Below are 16,037 nucleotides of genomic sequence, written 5' to 3'. Positions count from 1 at the left end.
GATATATATATATATAAATAAAATATGGCATCCCTTGATTCCCTATACATGGAAATCCCCCTTTCAGCCACTAGATGGAGTTGTGCACATAGCAAGAACATAAAATTGCATCATCAACAAACACAACATGCTAGAGATGCTGTTAATGCTAGTACTCGAATAATTTCATTTTTCCTTAAGACTCTTAAGCTGACCACAATTTGGGCAGTACTTAGCAGATACAACATTTTTACAATATAATTGCACATCTTAATAACACAAGTCATCCAAATATATATCTTCTGTACATTTAGCCCTGCTTCGGACAACCAGAGCTAAATGTACAGTGGGGAGCCGCCGCTCATTTTTATACAAGTGATCTGATCAGATTAGTTGTATGAAACAAGCAGCGATCTTGTCCAGGCCTTTTTCCTGGGGTTTCCGTTAAACATTGGAAAAAAAAAAAGGACGACTTTAAGCACTCCTTCAAAATAAATGTATGTACGTTAATACTATCATCCTGGAAGGGTAGAAGGGCCCCAAACAAATATTTTGTCAATGATCCTCTGAAAGATCTTTCATTTAGTGTATTCTGATGTGATTATAATATTGTGGTAAAGAAGGGTTGAACAAGTTAAAATACAAAGCAGGAAACAATCTAACATGGGAGCCAGCAACCACTTTTAATGCGACATAGGTTCTTGGAAATTGTCCAGCCCATTACTTAAGCAGCAGAACTTTGTAAGTGCTAAATTATTTAATACATAATACAAAAATAATACAAAAAGGAAATACCTGGATGTGGTCTTGAAAATGGTCCATCTTTTGCTTGTGTGACACCAAAGCATAGAAACACCAGTATGCTGGCCACTATTCCTCTACAAAAAAAATTAAAAACCGAACTTAAAACATGATTCATTAAAAATCAACTCTAATCAAAAGTGTAGCCTGGTTCTGGTGGCCAAGTTGGTCTTTGCCTTTCTATTTGTCTTAGATATTTCAAAAGCAACAAACCCTCAACTGATTCCTTTTCATCGGCACTCTGATGGTGGCAGTTAAAGTAATTGTCCCCATCAGAGTGCCCCCTTACACTGGTTGTTCCTAGAGTGCCTCTTTAAAATGCTGCTGTTACATTAATTTGTTATGGAGGACCTGGTGGAGAGATGGACAGAAGAGAAGACACAGGCAGAACCTGCTGAAGGTATACATGCAGCTTAGACAGGACATCTCCTCACCTTCATTTCTTTCACAGCTCTGCAAGTCCCCAGAAATGAGACCCAATTCTAAACCTCCGGCTGCTCTTACCTGTCCAGTAACAATAGTCTCCAGCTGAACTCGAGGGGATGGGAGGAGCCAGGAGGTAAGGATGAAGGCAGCCGGTAGGCAGGGCAGACTTCAGGCTGCAGATACTCTTCCGTCCTCCCTTAATGCTGGCGGAGAACAAAGCTGGCGCCACTGGTTGCTAGTAACGCTGTGATCCTAACAGCCAATAACTGAGGAGGAATGGGGATCTGCAGTGGGTTATAGCTGGCTGTGGATGTGCCGGCCTCCTAGGATGGCGCATCCAATGTCAGCCAGCCATAATCTAGTCTGCAATCGTGGTCCGGATAGAACCGCTGCTTGGTCCAGATCCAGACCGCAGTCCTCCATTTAGGAACCCCCTACCCTGGTTTTCCCTTCCCACCTTTATGGGTTCCAGCACTTCTTTCTGCATCCTCTGTTATATAAAATAAGAAAATCCAACAAGGAGAGTGAATCGCATTTATGGCCACAGTAGGGGTGCAGACCCAGGGAACTCAAGTACAGACATCTCATCAATATGGTCCACAAGAGAGAAGAAATTGTCAAGTGGTTCAACTCTACAGAATCTACCAATATTTTAAAGTGACACTAAACTCAGGGGTTACATTTTATAAATGCATTCAAGCAGCTTAACCATTAACAAAAACGTATCTTATTTGTGGATCAATCGGCTGTAGATCCTCAAATCATCTCTGAATTGGTGCAGATACTGTCCTTCCTTCTGGAGGGCGGCTACTTTTGTTCCCCATGGTCCCTGTGTTTTTTTTTTTAAATTGCCTGATGAGGCAAAATTTTGTTTTCAACATTTTTAAAAACAAGTAAATACTGTTCGTTATGGATGCAGACAACCTAGAAATACAAGTGAGTAATGGAACTTGTTTCTTTGTGCTGGAAAATACATTGTGACCTTTGCGTCTACTCGCCAAGCTTGTGCATTCATGAGACTCCTAGCTGACAAACATTAACAATACAAGAAAAGTGAGTAAAGCGTCGTGCTCTCTAGGTCATAGAGGATTCTGAAATAGCTTGTACTGTTGCATTTTTACCCAAATATTTAAAGCACAATTCCACCTCAAGAGTTTGTCATCTTGGCAGGACAGGAAAATAAATCAATCTACAGATGACAATGTACTGTCAACAGACACAATAATTCACATTTCTCACATTGTGGTAAGTAAATCCTGCAAATTCTCCCCTGTGCACAATTTTCTTTGCAAGAATCTATATATACACACACAAGAGAATAACTAAGGCAATGAATGCGACACACACACCCCGGAATTAAAAGTCCAGCTCGATATTTTTTATTGCAATATTTGAGACTTTTTTCTAAAAATGTTGCACAACTTATTTCAAGCTCCAGTGCCATTTTCTACATGCTCCTTGCTCAGTGCATGCACACCCATTTTTAGGATGTGAGGTTTCAAGTGTGAACTGTTCGATGTCAAGGGAAGGATCGATTCCTATGTTCCAAAAGTAACCAAGGACACACAATGTAGCATCCTTAAACGTTTTTGTTACATCCATGTTGAACTATCAACACTATGAATGTCTCCAGAAGATAAGCTTACACAATAGGCAAGTGTAAGGTACCAGTTACACCTGAGCATTTGGAATACAGCTCCTTTTGCACGCGGTTGTACACGCAGAGAAAACTGCACAATTATTAGACGCGCATTTGCGACTACAACCCCAGTCTACAACTGCGGCTACAACTTTTTGCTTTTACTGTATTAGGCCCTTCCATGTGACCTTGCTGTAAAGCTGGCAACAAATTGATGAGTGCGTTTGCCATTTGTTTTGCTTGACTGATTTGGTGCAGTGACGCATGGGGGGTCTCAGCTGCCGTTGTGATGTGCCGGGTCCCTTGTGCGCTCCTGTGCCTTTATGGGAGGTTGGGCTTCCTCCTGACAAACCTGCACCCAATTTGATCTTTTGCCACATGTGCTCCAAGATGAAGACTCTCATAGTTTAGAGTTAGGACCGCACTATATAGGAGGTGCCTTTCCCATTTTCTGCAGAAGACGTGTGTGACGACATGGTGATCAGTTTATAAGTTAAATGTGTATTGGTGTCGAGTTGTGTTTGAGTGCGTTATGCTGTGTGACCTGGTTATGGAAAGACCATCAGCACCATCCCTCGTTATCTCCCATTGTTCTCTGAGGGAGCTCAGAACAATGACATTCTGGCCAGGCTTTGCTATGGCTGTCTGGAGCTCGTTAGCAGGTGGACACCTGTGGTGTTGAGCAGACCGATTGTCTGGGAGGGGAGGGTGGATGTGATGGGATTATATTCTGATTTCATCACTTGCTGTATAAAAGTTTGTGCAGTTGCTCAATAAAGCAGAGTTTGTTTCACCTACACTCAAGCCTTGGCTAGTGACTGGGGAAACTGGGAGCTAAGGATCTTCAGGTTCCAATATCTCCTCAGCAAGGAAGAAGACAGCGGCGGACATACTCATCCTGAGTACGGGGGTCCGTCACAACGTGTATCTAAACCTCTGTTTTTAACCTTAGCGGTGAGACAAGCTTTTATGCTTTTACTGTATAAAGCCCTTCCATGTGCACCTTGCTGTAAAGCTGGTAACAAATTGATGAGTGCGTTTGTCATTTGTTTTACAACCCCAGTCAGAACATGCAGAAACTGCCCAGAAAATAGTGCATGCACTTTTTGCCATGTTACGTGTTTTTGTGCACGCGTATGAACGCACAGGTCTGAATGAGCCCCATAAGAATGTATTGCTTTTTGTGTTTTGCGCATTTCCACGCACATATATAAACGCTCAGATGTGAGCCAGGCCTAAGCAAATATTGCAGTGTAGACCAATGGCTGTTTAGAGATTACAAAAATGTCGGCAAGCGGTTTTTCGCTATGATCATCCACTTTTTTTCCCCAGTTTGTTTTTGCAATATCCATTTTGACCTACAAGACTTTTTATTTTTTTATGTAGAAGTGGCATAGATTAACTTTCCCCAAAACATATTTGACCAACTTGCTGCCATAACAGAAAATCCTTCATTATGGAGTTTAAAGGAAGTTTGAAGACAAGAACTAAGTGCAGCAGGACAGGAAGGGCTGATAAGAGGACAGCCACTTGTAAACTTCCTCACGCTCTCATAAAACAAGGAACAAACAGGAAATCTCAGGACTCAACTTATCATGAATTAGGAATGCAAAATGTCACGTGTGCAGTTAAAAACTGATCTGTTTATTAATGATTCCTATATCTGGATATATCTTTGCCAAGATGGAAGCTAGTTGAGAAGACACTGAAGTGGAAAAAAAAACAAAAAAACTTTCAGAAACCAATGCAGGAGCTTGCAGGGAATTTAAATGGCCAGTTGACGCGTCTGTTTATTAAATGTAATGCATCCAGGCTGCATATACAGTAATAAATCTGATCTGCAGCAAGGGATAAAAACACTGTTCAAGCAACATGAAAGAAAGTATGAATGCTGCTCTTACACACAAGCAGCAGGTCAGCTATCGGACTCCCCTATACACTGGTCTAATCAACAGCACTGCTTCGGGAGAAAGAACAATGTTGATTAGAGCAGTGTTCAGTAGGCATTGTTGTCCGCAGGAGAGCTGGGCCGCTGCTTGTGTGTGAACACTGCAGTCCGACTCTTAGTGCTGCTAGTATAGGGTTTTCTTTTAAACCCCCTGCTGCTGCACAGGCTGCATATACAGTAAAAGCAAAAGACACTTTTGTAGTATCTGACTGCAATGCAATAATACATTAAAAGGAGAACTATGGGGTCCAAGCTTTTCTTTACTTTTGGATTCCATGGGCTATAGGAATACATTTTGCAATTTACTCCTATAATCCAAAATGCACCCTAAACATACAATCGTTACTTTAAGATGGTGGGCGGGGCTAAGTGCCGCAGTGGGGAGAGATCCTGTCAGGATCCTCCCAACTGATCGTTCTCACTGTGACTGGCGGCGTTCCTTGAGAACTGCTGCACGTCCACGAATACACGGGCATGCGCAGCAGCTCTCTTCCTACCTCCACGTCCCCGTTGTCTGTGCCAGCAAATGACAGCGCGTGCATGGAAGACAGTTTCTCCTCAGTGCCTTCGCCCCTCCTTCCTCTCTCTGTCTTGAAAATGTGCAGCAGTTGTATGGAAACCTGTTCCCCGTAAATCTTAGTTTCCCCTGACCGTTCAGCTATTACCATAACCCCACCCCTTCCTAACAGCTGCTCAATATTTACATTGCCCCGCCCCTCTTTGCAAGCTCCGGTGTTCTATGAACGATCAGAGCACACAATGTGAGAGGAGACATTCGTCTCTTTCTCATAGAAAACCGGAGCTTGGTAATAGCTGGTCAGGGGGAACTAAGATTTACGGGGAACAGGTTTTCATACATCTGCTGCAAGCATCTGATTACTGAGACAGAGCAGGGGAAGATCGGTGAAGAGAGAGGCAAAGAGAAGGGAGGCTGAGTCAGCTTGCTGCTTCTCACAGTTCAGACTCTGCCTCCTACATGTCAGCGTGCGCCCTCCAGCCGTACACAGTGTGCTTGACTAGAGAAAGCGCGGCCACGGCAGATAGAAAAAAAAAAAGCTGAGGGCGGGGCTGCATTCCTTGTTAACGCCCCCTAAGAGGAAAGGAGCTTGGAGCATGGCTGCAGGTGACTGTTTTCTGTGATGTGATTAATTTATCTGGGATGTGCTGCGACTTTGGAAAAGAAGAAGAATGCTATTAGAGGAAAAGGCAATAAGTACTTTTATTTGCCCTTAGGTCACAATTCTCCTTTAAGAGGGTTCATTTGGGCTTTAAAGTGAAACTGCACGTTTTGAGGAAAATATTTTATAGAATATAGAATGTCTACATTTTTTATTAAGTATATGTAAAGCCAAAATTGTTTCGTTTTGTATAGACTAATGAGGTGTTAGAACCCCCGTCAGGATCTATTGATGTATGTGTACCGGTTGGGGAGATTCACCTTCCCCATTTGTCCTAGTGACCATCGTCTCCTATACAGAAGGTGATGGAAAACTACAATGTAAGCATTGGCACTGGAACAGGAGGGGAGTGTGAGAACTATCAAGTAATTGCCTTCCCCTGGCTTTGGAGAGATCTGAAAGTACTTCCTGTTGGACCTGTAGGACAGGAAGTGAAGGGAAATCTTCCCAATCGGAAAAAACTTTAAAAAAGTGGTTTTGCATACACTTTGTCAATATTGAAGTATTATGTATTTTAATTTTCAGTCAGCGGGCAATCCTCTGGACTATTTTTTTTTTTTTTTTAGACAATCCTCGTCTACTCGGCAGAAATAGGCCTCTTTACAGAACTCAATAGCTCAAGCTACAATACTTCTACATGCTGAATGAGTCAGAATTTCAATGAGAAAAATGGAGACCAAAGTTATACTATAATTTCCTGTGATTCTAATGTCGTGTACACTGTAAAATATATATTTGTAAAAATGGTGTGTGTGTGTGTGTGTGTGTAAAAACAAACAAAACTTGAAATGTATAAACCAAGTAAAATAAAGTTGGCCAGGATTGCTTCAAAGAACAATAAAAAAAACATTAGTACCTGGCTTTGTTGTGCAGAAATTACAGATTTAAGTCCATTCACTTCTAGGAAGGTTACTATAAATTCTTAGTAAAGGCAACTACAGTAAGAGAAAGCATGCATGCTGTAAACAATGCAAATGTAGAGTAAACTTCCTGTGTACATAAAGGTTTTTGTTTTTTTTCTAGCCTCACTGAAGGTGAAGCAGGATACAAAGTCATGGCTTAATTACCATGACAGGTTACACAAAAGATAATCCCTGAGCTCTATGCTAAATCATAATATGCTACAACGGTTAATACCTTGAGACGCCTTTCTCCTAGCTCCCAGAGACAATGGAACTTTTACCGCCAAGAGAGTTGGAACCATCTATACTTGGCGTGCCAAAGACTGGTTATGTGCATGACTGAAGACTATAACTAGTCTGTTTTCACAAAAAGGATTTGCAGAACATGTAAATAAAACTGCTATATACAGTAAAGCCTGAATTCGCCAACTGGTTTGAAAGCACCTTGCAATTCCTCAAGAACAGCATGCCTATGTTCAGGCAAAGGGGAGTTGGTGCTGCTCTGTTAAAGTGGAAGGTAAAAAAAAAAGAATAATTGCTGATTGGCCAGCTTTCTATGGCAGAAGAATCAAAATCCAGAAGAGGACCGGGAGGAAGATGGAAGCGCCAGAGAGGGAAGAGCACAGCGCAGGATTGGTTTGGCCTATTCATTCCTATAGGTGAGCCATATTCCAGTGGACGGCTGGAATATGGCTCACCTATAGGAATTAATATGGTATAGCGCTTCTGCCTAATTCTGTGGATCTGTGATTCCTGCACCTCTCCGGATGCTTTTTGAATATTACTTCACCAGTCATCAGGTGGGCATCTCTGACATTAAACAAAGCTCTCCTCCTCTACCAAAAGGTCCACCTTCACAAAGAGGCACAGTGAGAAACATCAAACGGTAAGTCAGCAATGGAGAAAAGACCAGCTGCAAAAAGACAACAGGCAATACTGATGGCTAATCCCTTTAATTGCTATTTCTGGGCACATCTTCCATAGTACAGCTCTTCTTTAAAGGTGCATTATTCTTTACAATTGGTATTCATCGCTGTATAAAATTAAAACATCTTGTATCTGGAGGATTGGTGGTCCTTTGTAGAAGAGAATGGTAAAGAAATTGGATACCTTTTTGTATTGTAGGCTGTGTCTTGGGGAGTCTCTTCAAGTAATGTGACGTATACCAAGGAGCACGTCAGGATAAAAAGCACTGTTAAAGTGTGAGCTCTCCTATAAATGACACAAGAACAAACAGTGGCGGTATTATAAAAATGTGATACACAGATCAATCATTAGTTTGCATTAACTGCCCAAGGCTGTCAAACTGTTTTCAGAGATAGTACTCTATGTCATATGTAACATTTCAGTGGTATTGTTTGGAGAAAACATACAAAGAGGTAATTTTATATATGTAAAGCTTAGTCGAGGCTCCACCAATGAGGTGCATGATCACTCAGCCAAGGCTATAACCATGCTATGAATAAGCCTACAGGTGAAACATGAGGTTGTAGCTGGTTGGGAGTTTGCAGTGCTGGTATTTGCTGCTTTATACACTTTTATTCACAGTTACACTGGATTTGCTGTGAATTTCAATAAATGCTGAAGTATTGGAATTCTGTGGATAGTGCGGTCTGTTCGCATACTACAACATCCCTCAGTCATGGCTATACCCTTGAGGTACATTATCCCTCACGTCAAGGCTCCACCAATGAGGTGCATTATGCCTTAGTCAAGGCTTCACCAATGAGGTGCATTATCCCTCAGTCAAGGCTATACCCTTGGGAGGTACATTATCCCTCACGTCAAGGCTCCACCAATGAGGTGCATTATGCCTTAGTCAAGGCTTCACCAATGAGGTGCATTATCCCTCAGTCAAGGCTATACCCTTGGGAGGTACATTATCCCTCATGTCAAGCCTCCACTAATTAGGTGCATAATGCCTTAGTCAAAGCTCTACCCATGAGGTGCATTATCCCTCAGTCAAGGCTATACCCATGAGGTGCATTATCCCTCAGTCAAGGCTATACCCATGAGGTACATTATACCTCATTTCAAGGCTCCACTAATGAGGTGCATTATCCCTCACGTCAAGGCCTCACCAAAGAGGTGCATGATCCCTCAGCCAAGGCCATAGCCTTGAGGTGCATTATCCCTCAGTCAAGGCTCTACCCATGAGGTACATGAGGTTAAGGCTTTTAAATTGCCTAGTTCAAATCAGATATTTGAATCAAGCCACATGGCAGACTGTTGCACATTAGCAGCATTTTGTGTATGCCTACACGCTAATTTTATTGTGTTAAAAGAATTAACATTTTTTTTTTCCTGCCAAATTCTGATGACTTCAGACAGACGATTCTTATATATGTGGTCACCTAGAGACTTCACCTAGACACCATCACACCACCCCCTACAAACCAATCTTGGGGGAAACAGTGACTGGCCATGATAGATATTCTTTGGACGACTGCCACAATTTCCTCCAAGTCATAGGCTAAAGACAGCAGTTAGGAGAAACTACACCACCCAGATATAAACAAGCATTATTTGTAGGTTCAGATAATACAATAATTTATGTATGAACCTTGATTTAAAAAATAAAATAAAATTAGTAGGTTGGATCAGATCTGCATATCCATCCAAGTCTGCTACACATGGAAGTACTAGTACTGGGTGAAATAATTTCTCAGCAATAGGCAAAAAAACAAACAAATCTACTGAAATGAAATTCATCAAAATATCAGTCTTAAATAATTTTTTTAGAAATAAACCTGTAAAACAAATGGCAACTCAGACTGGAAAAAAAATAGGCGGGATGTAACATGCAGTGCAAACCACCAATTAAAAGAACCACCAGATCCAGGAGTGTAAGCAGTTAGAATTGCATATAACGTTCTCCATATACCGCAGTCTACTGATATGTAGCTTTCAATAAAAGAGATCTTCTGCTTATGTACCTATTCCTTATATAATCAGTCTGAATTGTCCAGATGAGTAACAGGTTTGATTTAAGATAAAAGCAATGAGCAATAATTCAATATCCCAAAATAATAAGCATTAATCTTTCAGACTAGAATAAAATGAAATCTAATTAATTACCTTAAGTCACAATAATTTGTACTTAACACAGGTATGTTAAAGTCTATTCCACAAGTACAATTTCTGTCAAATGTGAACCAACGACAAAAATACATACAAACCCCAATTATTCATGTTAAAATAAAAATTAACTCAGGAGTGAAATCTTAAAAATGCATTGAAGTACCCTAACTATTGACAATCATGTAACTTATTTGTGCATCACTTGGCTGAAGGTCCTCAAATCTTCTCTGAATTAGTGCCGACACTGTCCTTCCTTCTGGAGGGGGGCTACTTTTGTTCCCCATGGTCCCTGTGTGTGTTGTAAAGTAGTCACTGCTCCAAGCTCGCTCCTGTGATGGACTACAATCTCATTTTTAGTTTAACAATTTATATTGAGATTGTAGTCCATAATGGGAGCGAGCTTGGAGCAGTGACTACTTTACAACAAACACAGGGGCGATCAAAATTCATCCCCTGTAGGATGCAGCACCAGGGATATAACTTACCTCTAATGAAGTGTGTTCCATGTCCTGCTTACTGTAGATACCCATCCCACAGCAGTGATCTTCTGGCACTGCGAGGGATAAGATCAGTGGCTGCCACTGTGCAGCATCGGTTTCTCCTGGCACTCACTTCCTCCTCACCCACCTATTCCCAGAACTTGTAGTATTCTTTTCCAGAATGCAATGCCCTCTGTGATTGGAGGAGGTGAACGCTGTCATTCATCCACCCTTCCTCCAATCAAAGAGTGCATTCTGGAAAAGAATACTACAAGTTCTGTAGATGGGAAACAAAAAAGAAGAGCAAGCAACGCCGACGCTTCATGGTGACAGCCTCTGATCCCAACTCCCCATTGCTGGAATATCGCCACTGTAGGGAGCATCTGGTGTCAGTGCAGGGTAAATTTCTACACTGAGCAGCAGGACATGGAATGCACATCATTAGAGGTAAGTTATTCCTGGTGCTGTATCCACAACAAATAGTTTTTATTTAACTTAAGATTTAAAGAATAAGTGCACTTATCACTTTGGCCCATTTAAGCTAACCTAATCAATCCTACCCTCCCCTTGCACAGATGCATACTTACAGAGTTTGGGCGGGTTCAGCTACCATTGTTTATTTACATTCTGCAGCTAACAAATTACAGCTGGCACCTAAGTTTTTAAGTTTTCTTTAGTTGTCAATAGATCTGGATCCTAAAAATCAAATTGGCTGGCTCCTGGAGAGAACAGACTGGCTCCTAAATTCCACATCGTTTGATTACTCCTGGGATAAAGCTGCCCGTACACTGTTTAGCCCGCAGGTTGAACAAAGAAAATATTACAAAGAAAATATAACAGTTTCCTCCAACAATGCTATGAACATGGACTGAGGAATCTCCCGCTGCCTTCGCTGTATGCTGATGGTGTCCACCAGCTGCTGTCAGAATACCCAACAGAGCCCGCAACTCATGGGCTGCCGCCTCTGATTGAAGATTTTCCAATCGGCTCCTTCAATCTGCTGATCGAGGGAAGTTCATCAAGAACTGGCCGAAATTCGCATAGTGTATAGCCAGCTTAAAGCCTTTATCCTGCAACCTTCTGAAAGCTAGAAGAGATGCCGCATAGCACTCATAAGAGAGCCAGTCTTTGTTTATGCAAAGAAGATTAAAATTACAAGTTAAATAGATTCTCAGCACACACCCTCATAAAATGACTAAATGTGCAAGCTCTTGAGAATGCAAAAAATTGCCACAACAAAAAGAACTTTAGAACTATGTTTTATGAAGACAGAAATAAGAGGATTCCCCCAATTAAACTCATCTCAAAAGAACAGAAATGTACTACCCATAAAAGTGACTCCCACACACACACACCAAAAGCACTAAGCTTTCTACTACAGGACGTCAATTGACGCAGCTTTTACTTAGCTTCTGGCAACTAAAGTAGCATACATCTAATTTTATACGGATTTAAGAGGCTTACCTATAATTTTTATATTTTCCACTTTCTGTTCCTAGTAATGGCAGCATAAAGGGATTAAACAATAATACGGAGGGGGGGGGTGGGAGAAAAGAAAACCTTGATTAAACAGGGTTCAAGGAAAGGGACTCATGGTTTTTGAATGCTTACTTGCAAGGAATGCATGCTAAATTCTAGAACAGCCATTCTCAATCCTTACTTTTAAACATGAAGGAACCCTTGGAAATAACCTTCAGGTCTCAGGGAATCCTGGAAATAATTACTATATTTACAGCTCACAGTACATTAGCATAAACAGCAAGTTAAATAATATGAAATAAATTTGACACCTACTCAAAAAGGACAATTGTTTTCAGTAACAGAATAAAAAAAAAAAGAAAATAACGAAGGGCAGAAAAGAAATGCAAGTAGTTAAGATTGTAGTATTCCCTTACATCGGTGGTCAGTGAAGCATCCCCTTACATCTGTGGCCAGTAAATGCTCCCATTACATCGATGGTCAGTGAGAGGAAGTCCATCTTACATTGGTGGTCATCGGGAGAAGCCCCGACCCCCCCTCTACACTGGAGGTCATTGGGAAGAATGCACACTTATAGATGACTAAAGAATAGGGCTGGTACTGATTAAGATTAATCAAATTTTTTTCCCCATCGATTATAATGCACATACAGATCCAACTACTTTTAGCACGGACGTAAGTTGTTTTTTTTCTAAACTGTAAGAAAAACGTAGAGTTAGTTTACTTATAAAACTTATCCAGTATACTGTCAGTCACTTTATAGTAGGCAAGTTTTAATTTATTTCTTTACTTTTTAAAATTTTTATTTATCTGATTCTCTTTCACTTTATTTGTTAGAATTTTTTTCTAATTATTTTTTAATCTTACTTTTTTACTTTTTCTCATTTTCATTATTATTTTTTTACTTATTTTAGAATTAAATCAATTTGTATTTTTTTTAATTTAATTTTTAATTTTTTTCACTTAACTTTATTGCCATCACACAGGAGCTAGCTAACAAGCCCTTGTGTGATAGCATTTGGAGGCGACAGGTTCTCTTTATTGAACCTGTTATCTCCAATACAGGAGTTCTAGCACAGCACTGTGCTAGAACTCCTGTGACAGCTGAGAGGAAGGGCTGCGAGTGCAGCTCTCTCACTGTCTATATGGTAGCGCCGGGCCTGGGCCCAAGTTCCTCCGTCGGCTAAAGAAGGAAAGATGGGAGGAATCCGTGACGTCACCGGATCTCTGACGGGACTCCCGGAAGCTGGCGGAGAGGTGAGTACTGATCAAATGAATTTTGATCGATTAAAAAAATTAACGATTAATTGAGTAATTAAATCGTTAATTTCCGCAGCCCTGCTAAAGAAATTTCTTAAGGTGCCCATACACCTTACAATTATCTGCAGATTTTCTGTGGTCAGATGGAAAAAGTGCAACAAATTGGCCCAGGTGGAGATTACTCCATCCACACAGTTTAGCATTGATGGAGGAATCTGTTGCACCTTTTCCATCTGACCACAGAAAATCTGCAGATAATTGTAAGGTGTATGGCCAGCTTTATTCCTCAAGGAACCCATAGCAACCTCTGGGGGAACCCTAGGGTGCCCCAGAATTCTGATTGAGAAAGGATCTAGGATCAGCATCCATAGCTAGTCTGTAAAAACTCTTTTTTAAATCGGTGGTTCTCAAAATACAACTGTCTGAATCTGATTGGCTGCTGTAGGGCAATACAGACTTTTACCCTCCTACTGTCAATTCTAATTTCTGGCTATGGAGCAATGCAGACAGTATTCAATTTAGACCTCCCAGTATAAAATATGAATGTCTATGTAGTGATCTATTTGATTATGCATAGTTTAGTAAAGACCCTCTTAATGTGGAGCATAGGCCAAAACGTTGACTACATCTGATGACATAAGCCTACATTAATTGGTGAACAAAAATATAAAGGACTACAGCACTCATTTGCTTTGTTTTGTAACCTGCTTCTTAAAAAAACACAAATATCTGTAAGGCCTTGTTCACACCGAAAGCGTGTGCGTTCCAGAGCGGTAGCTGTTGGAACGCAATGTGATCGCTGTGAAACGTTAAAAAAAAAGCAGGGCTTGGCAGTTGAACGCTGGAAAAGTTTTGCCACGCGGTGCTACCGCTCTGGAACGCACGCCATTTCGGTGTGAACAAGCCCTAAGAGCAGATCAGACATACGTCATGTTTTCTATATGCTTCCATAAAGTGTGGTACCTACAGCAAGCAACCATTAGTGGACATACCTTTGGCGCGAAACAAAAAAAAAAAAAAAATGTAAAAAAGCCTAAACAATTTTTTTTTTTTTTTTTTTTTAAACGTCTTGCTGTATCTCCTGCGCACTGCAAACCAACAGATCCCATTATATATTATGCGGCACTAACAAAACCTCAATTCTCACCAAGCTGTCCCTCATTTTTTTGCACCAAGAAGCTGTTGTTCACACAACTGCTTTGTTTTACATTTCCTGAAAAATGACTGCTGGAACCTCACTGGTTGCTTTAGCCACGTGCTCATGGCTTCAGTTTTTATGAGTCAGCCTCTGATTATGTTCTGTGCTACAAGGCGTCCTTCAAACTATTGCCATGCATTGTGCCAGGTGACCTTGAAACCTGAATTGAGCAACAAAAATAACATACTGCAGATGTGGTTTGACTGGTTTTAGGCTGGAACACCTGAAAGCAAACACAAAGCCAAGCTGTGTGACAGCAGTCTACTAACTACTGAACTAGAAGCTTGTGGAAGTCAGCTGAAAGTGATAAAGTGGAAGGAAGGTGATGGTAACCTGGAGCAGGCAGGTGTAACCACAAACCAGCAAAGATAATCACCTAGCAAACAGCCTGTATCTGAAATTCGCACAGATGAATGTTAAATATTTATATACAAGAAATTGCAGAAGGTAATAATCAAGAACACTAGACAAGGGAGAAAGTGACTTCTATGCTGAGTGTTACACTGGTCACAGAAACCAGAGCATCTTTCACAACAAAGGGTTGGTGCATGGTGGAAAGTATCAGCATCTTTAGACTTAGCTTGATGCAAGGGTGCACAACAGCCCCTGTTCACCTCTACAATTAATGCCAGCTGCAATGGTCATGAAATAGGGGAGAGTGTCACCGTTCCCAACACCACCATCCCCCTCCAAAAATGAAAAATGTTGGGCAAGATATACTGCATTTGCACGGTGACACTGTCCCCTAATTCGTGACCAGTCCAGCCTACTGTTTACATAACACATATCCATCCTTATAAGATGGCACATTTTAGAGATCATGGATAGGGGTGGCCAATAGTGGTCATGCCATATATAAAGACATGTATGTTGTAATTTGCACACCGTCACGCACTAGGTTTATGAATTAGGAAGCAATATCAGTAACACTAGCTGATTTTTGCTATATGTTCCTCTATTACAGGGGCGCCCACTATTTTTCGTCTGGAGATCTACTTTTCAAATGACGAGCTCATTGAGATCTACCAACGAAAAAACACCTGCATTCAGGGGCGGGAGGGGGCGTGGCGGTGCATTGAAGTAAATGGCACCGCAGCCAGGCTCCGCAGGCAGGCCCCTCGCCCACTGTGCGATCGCCGGCATTAGTGCCTGTGTTCCAGTCCAGTGCGATCCGCAAAAATGCTGCAAGCACTATTTTTGCAGATCGCACTGGACCGGAATGCAGGCACTAATGTGCCTGCGTTCTGAGTGCGGGCGATGCCATTGACTTCAATACAGCTCCACACCCCCTCCCGCACCTGAACGCAGGGCGTCGGCCGGCTTACATTCAGGTGCGCCCTACATGTCCCGGCGTCCTTTCCTCCCGTGGTGCTCGTGTGGCCGACGTTCTGGGGAGAGCAGCGGGGATCCAGAGAAGCGGCGGGAGGAGAGGACATGGCGATCTACCAGTGATCGCTACGCGATCGACTGGTAGATCGCGATCGACCTTGTGGGCACCCCTGCTCTATTAGATCACTGTCCCGAATGGGGATATTTTGTCTCTTACATTGCCCAGGACATTCCTCCCCTTAAGGCCCCGGTAGAGATGATGGACGGTATGTGGTGGCAGGGCTAAACCTAGCCACCCACCCCATTCCTGTCCTCACTACATCGATCCACCTCCAGGT

At 41.7% G+C, this 16,037-nt stretch overlaps 1 protein-coding gene across 1 annotated transcript in view; it reads right to left on the bottom strand.

Annotated features, from left to right (window-relative positions):
- Positions 1 to 16,037, bottom strand: part of PTDSS2 (phosphatidylserine synthase 2) — an 80,405-nt gene that overhangs the window by 30,401 nt on the left and 33,967 nt on the right. The window contains exons 2-3 of the mRNA XM_018569362.1: positions 7,984 to 8,085; positions 775 to 857 (exon numbers count right to left, since the gene is read on the bottom strand). Coding sequence (XP_018424864.1) covers positions 775 to 857; positions 7,984 to 8,085 — 185 coding nt within the window. The remainder of the gene's footprint in view (positions 1 to 774; positions 858 to 7,983; positions 8,086 to 16,037) is intronic.

The sequence above is a fragment of the Nanorana parkeri genome, unplaced genomic scaffold (genome assembly GCF_000935625.1).
Source record: "Nanorana parkeri isolate BGI_ZX_2015 unplaced genomic scaffold, ASM93562v1 scaffold1325, whole genome shotgun sequence".
NCBI lineage: Eukaryota > Metazoa > Chordata > Amphibia > Anura > Dicroglossidae > Nanorana > Nanorana parkeri.
The sequence above is the reverse complement of the archived record's forward strand: the minus strand, read 5'-3'. Positions and strand labels throughout refer to the sequence as shown.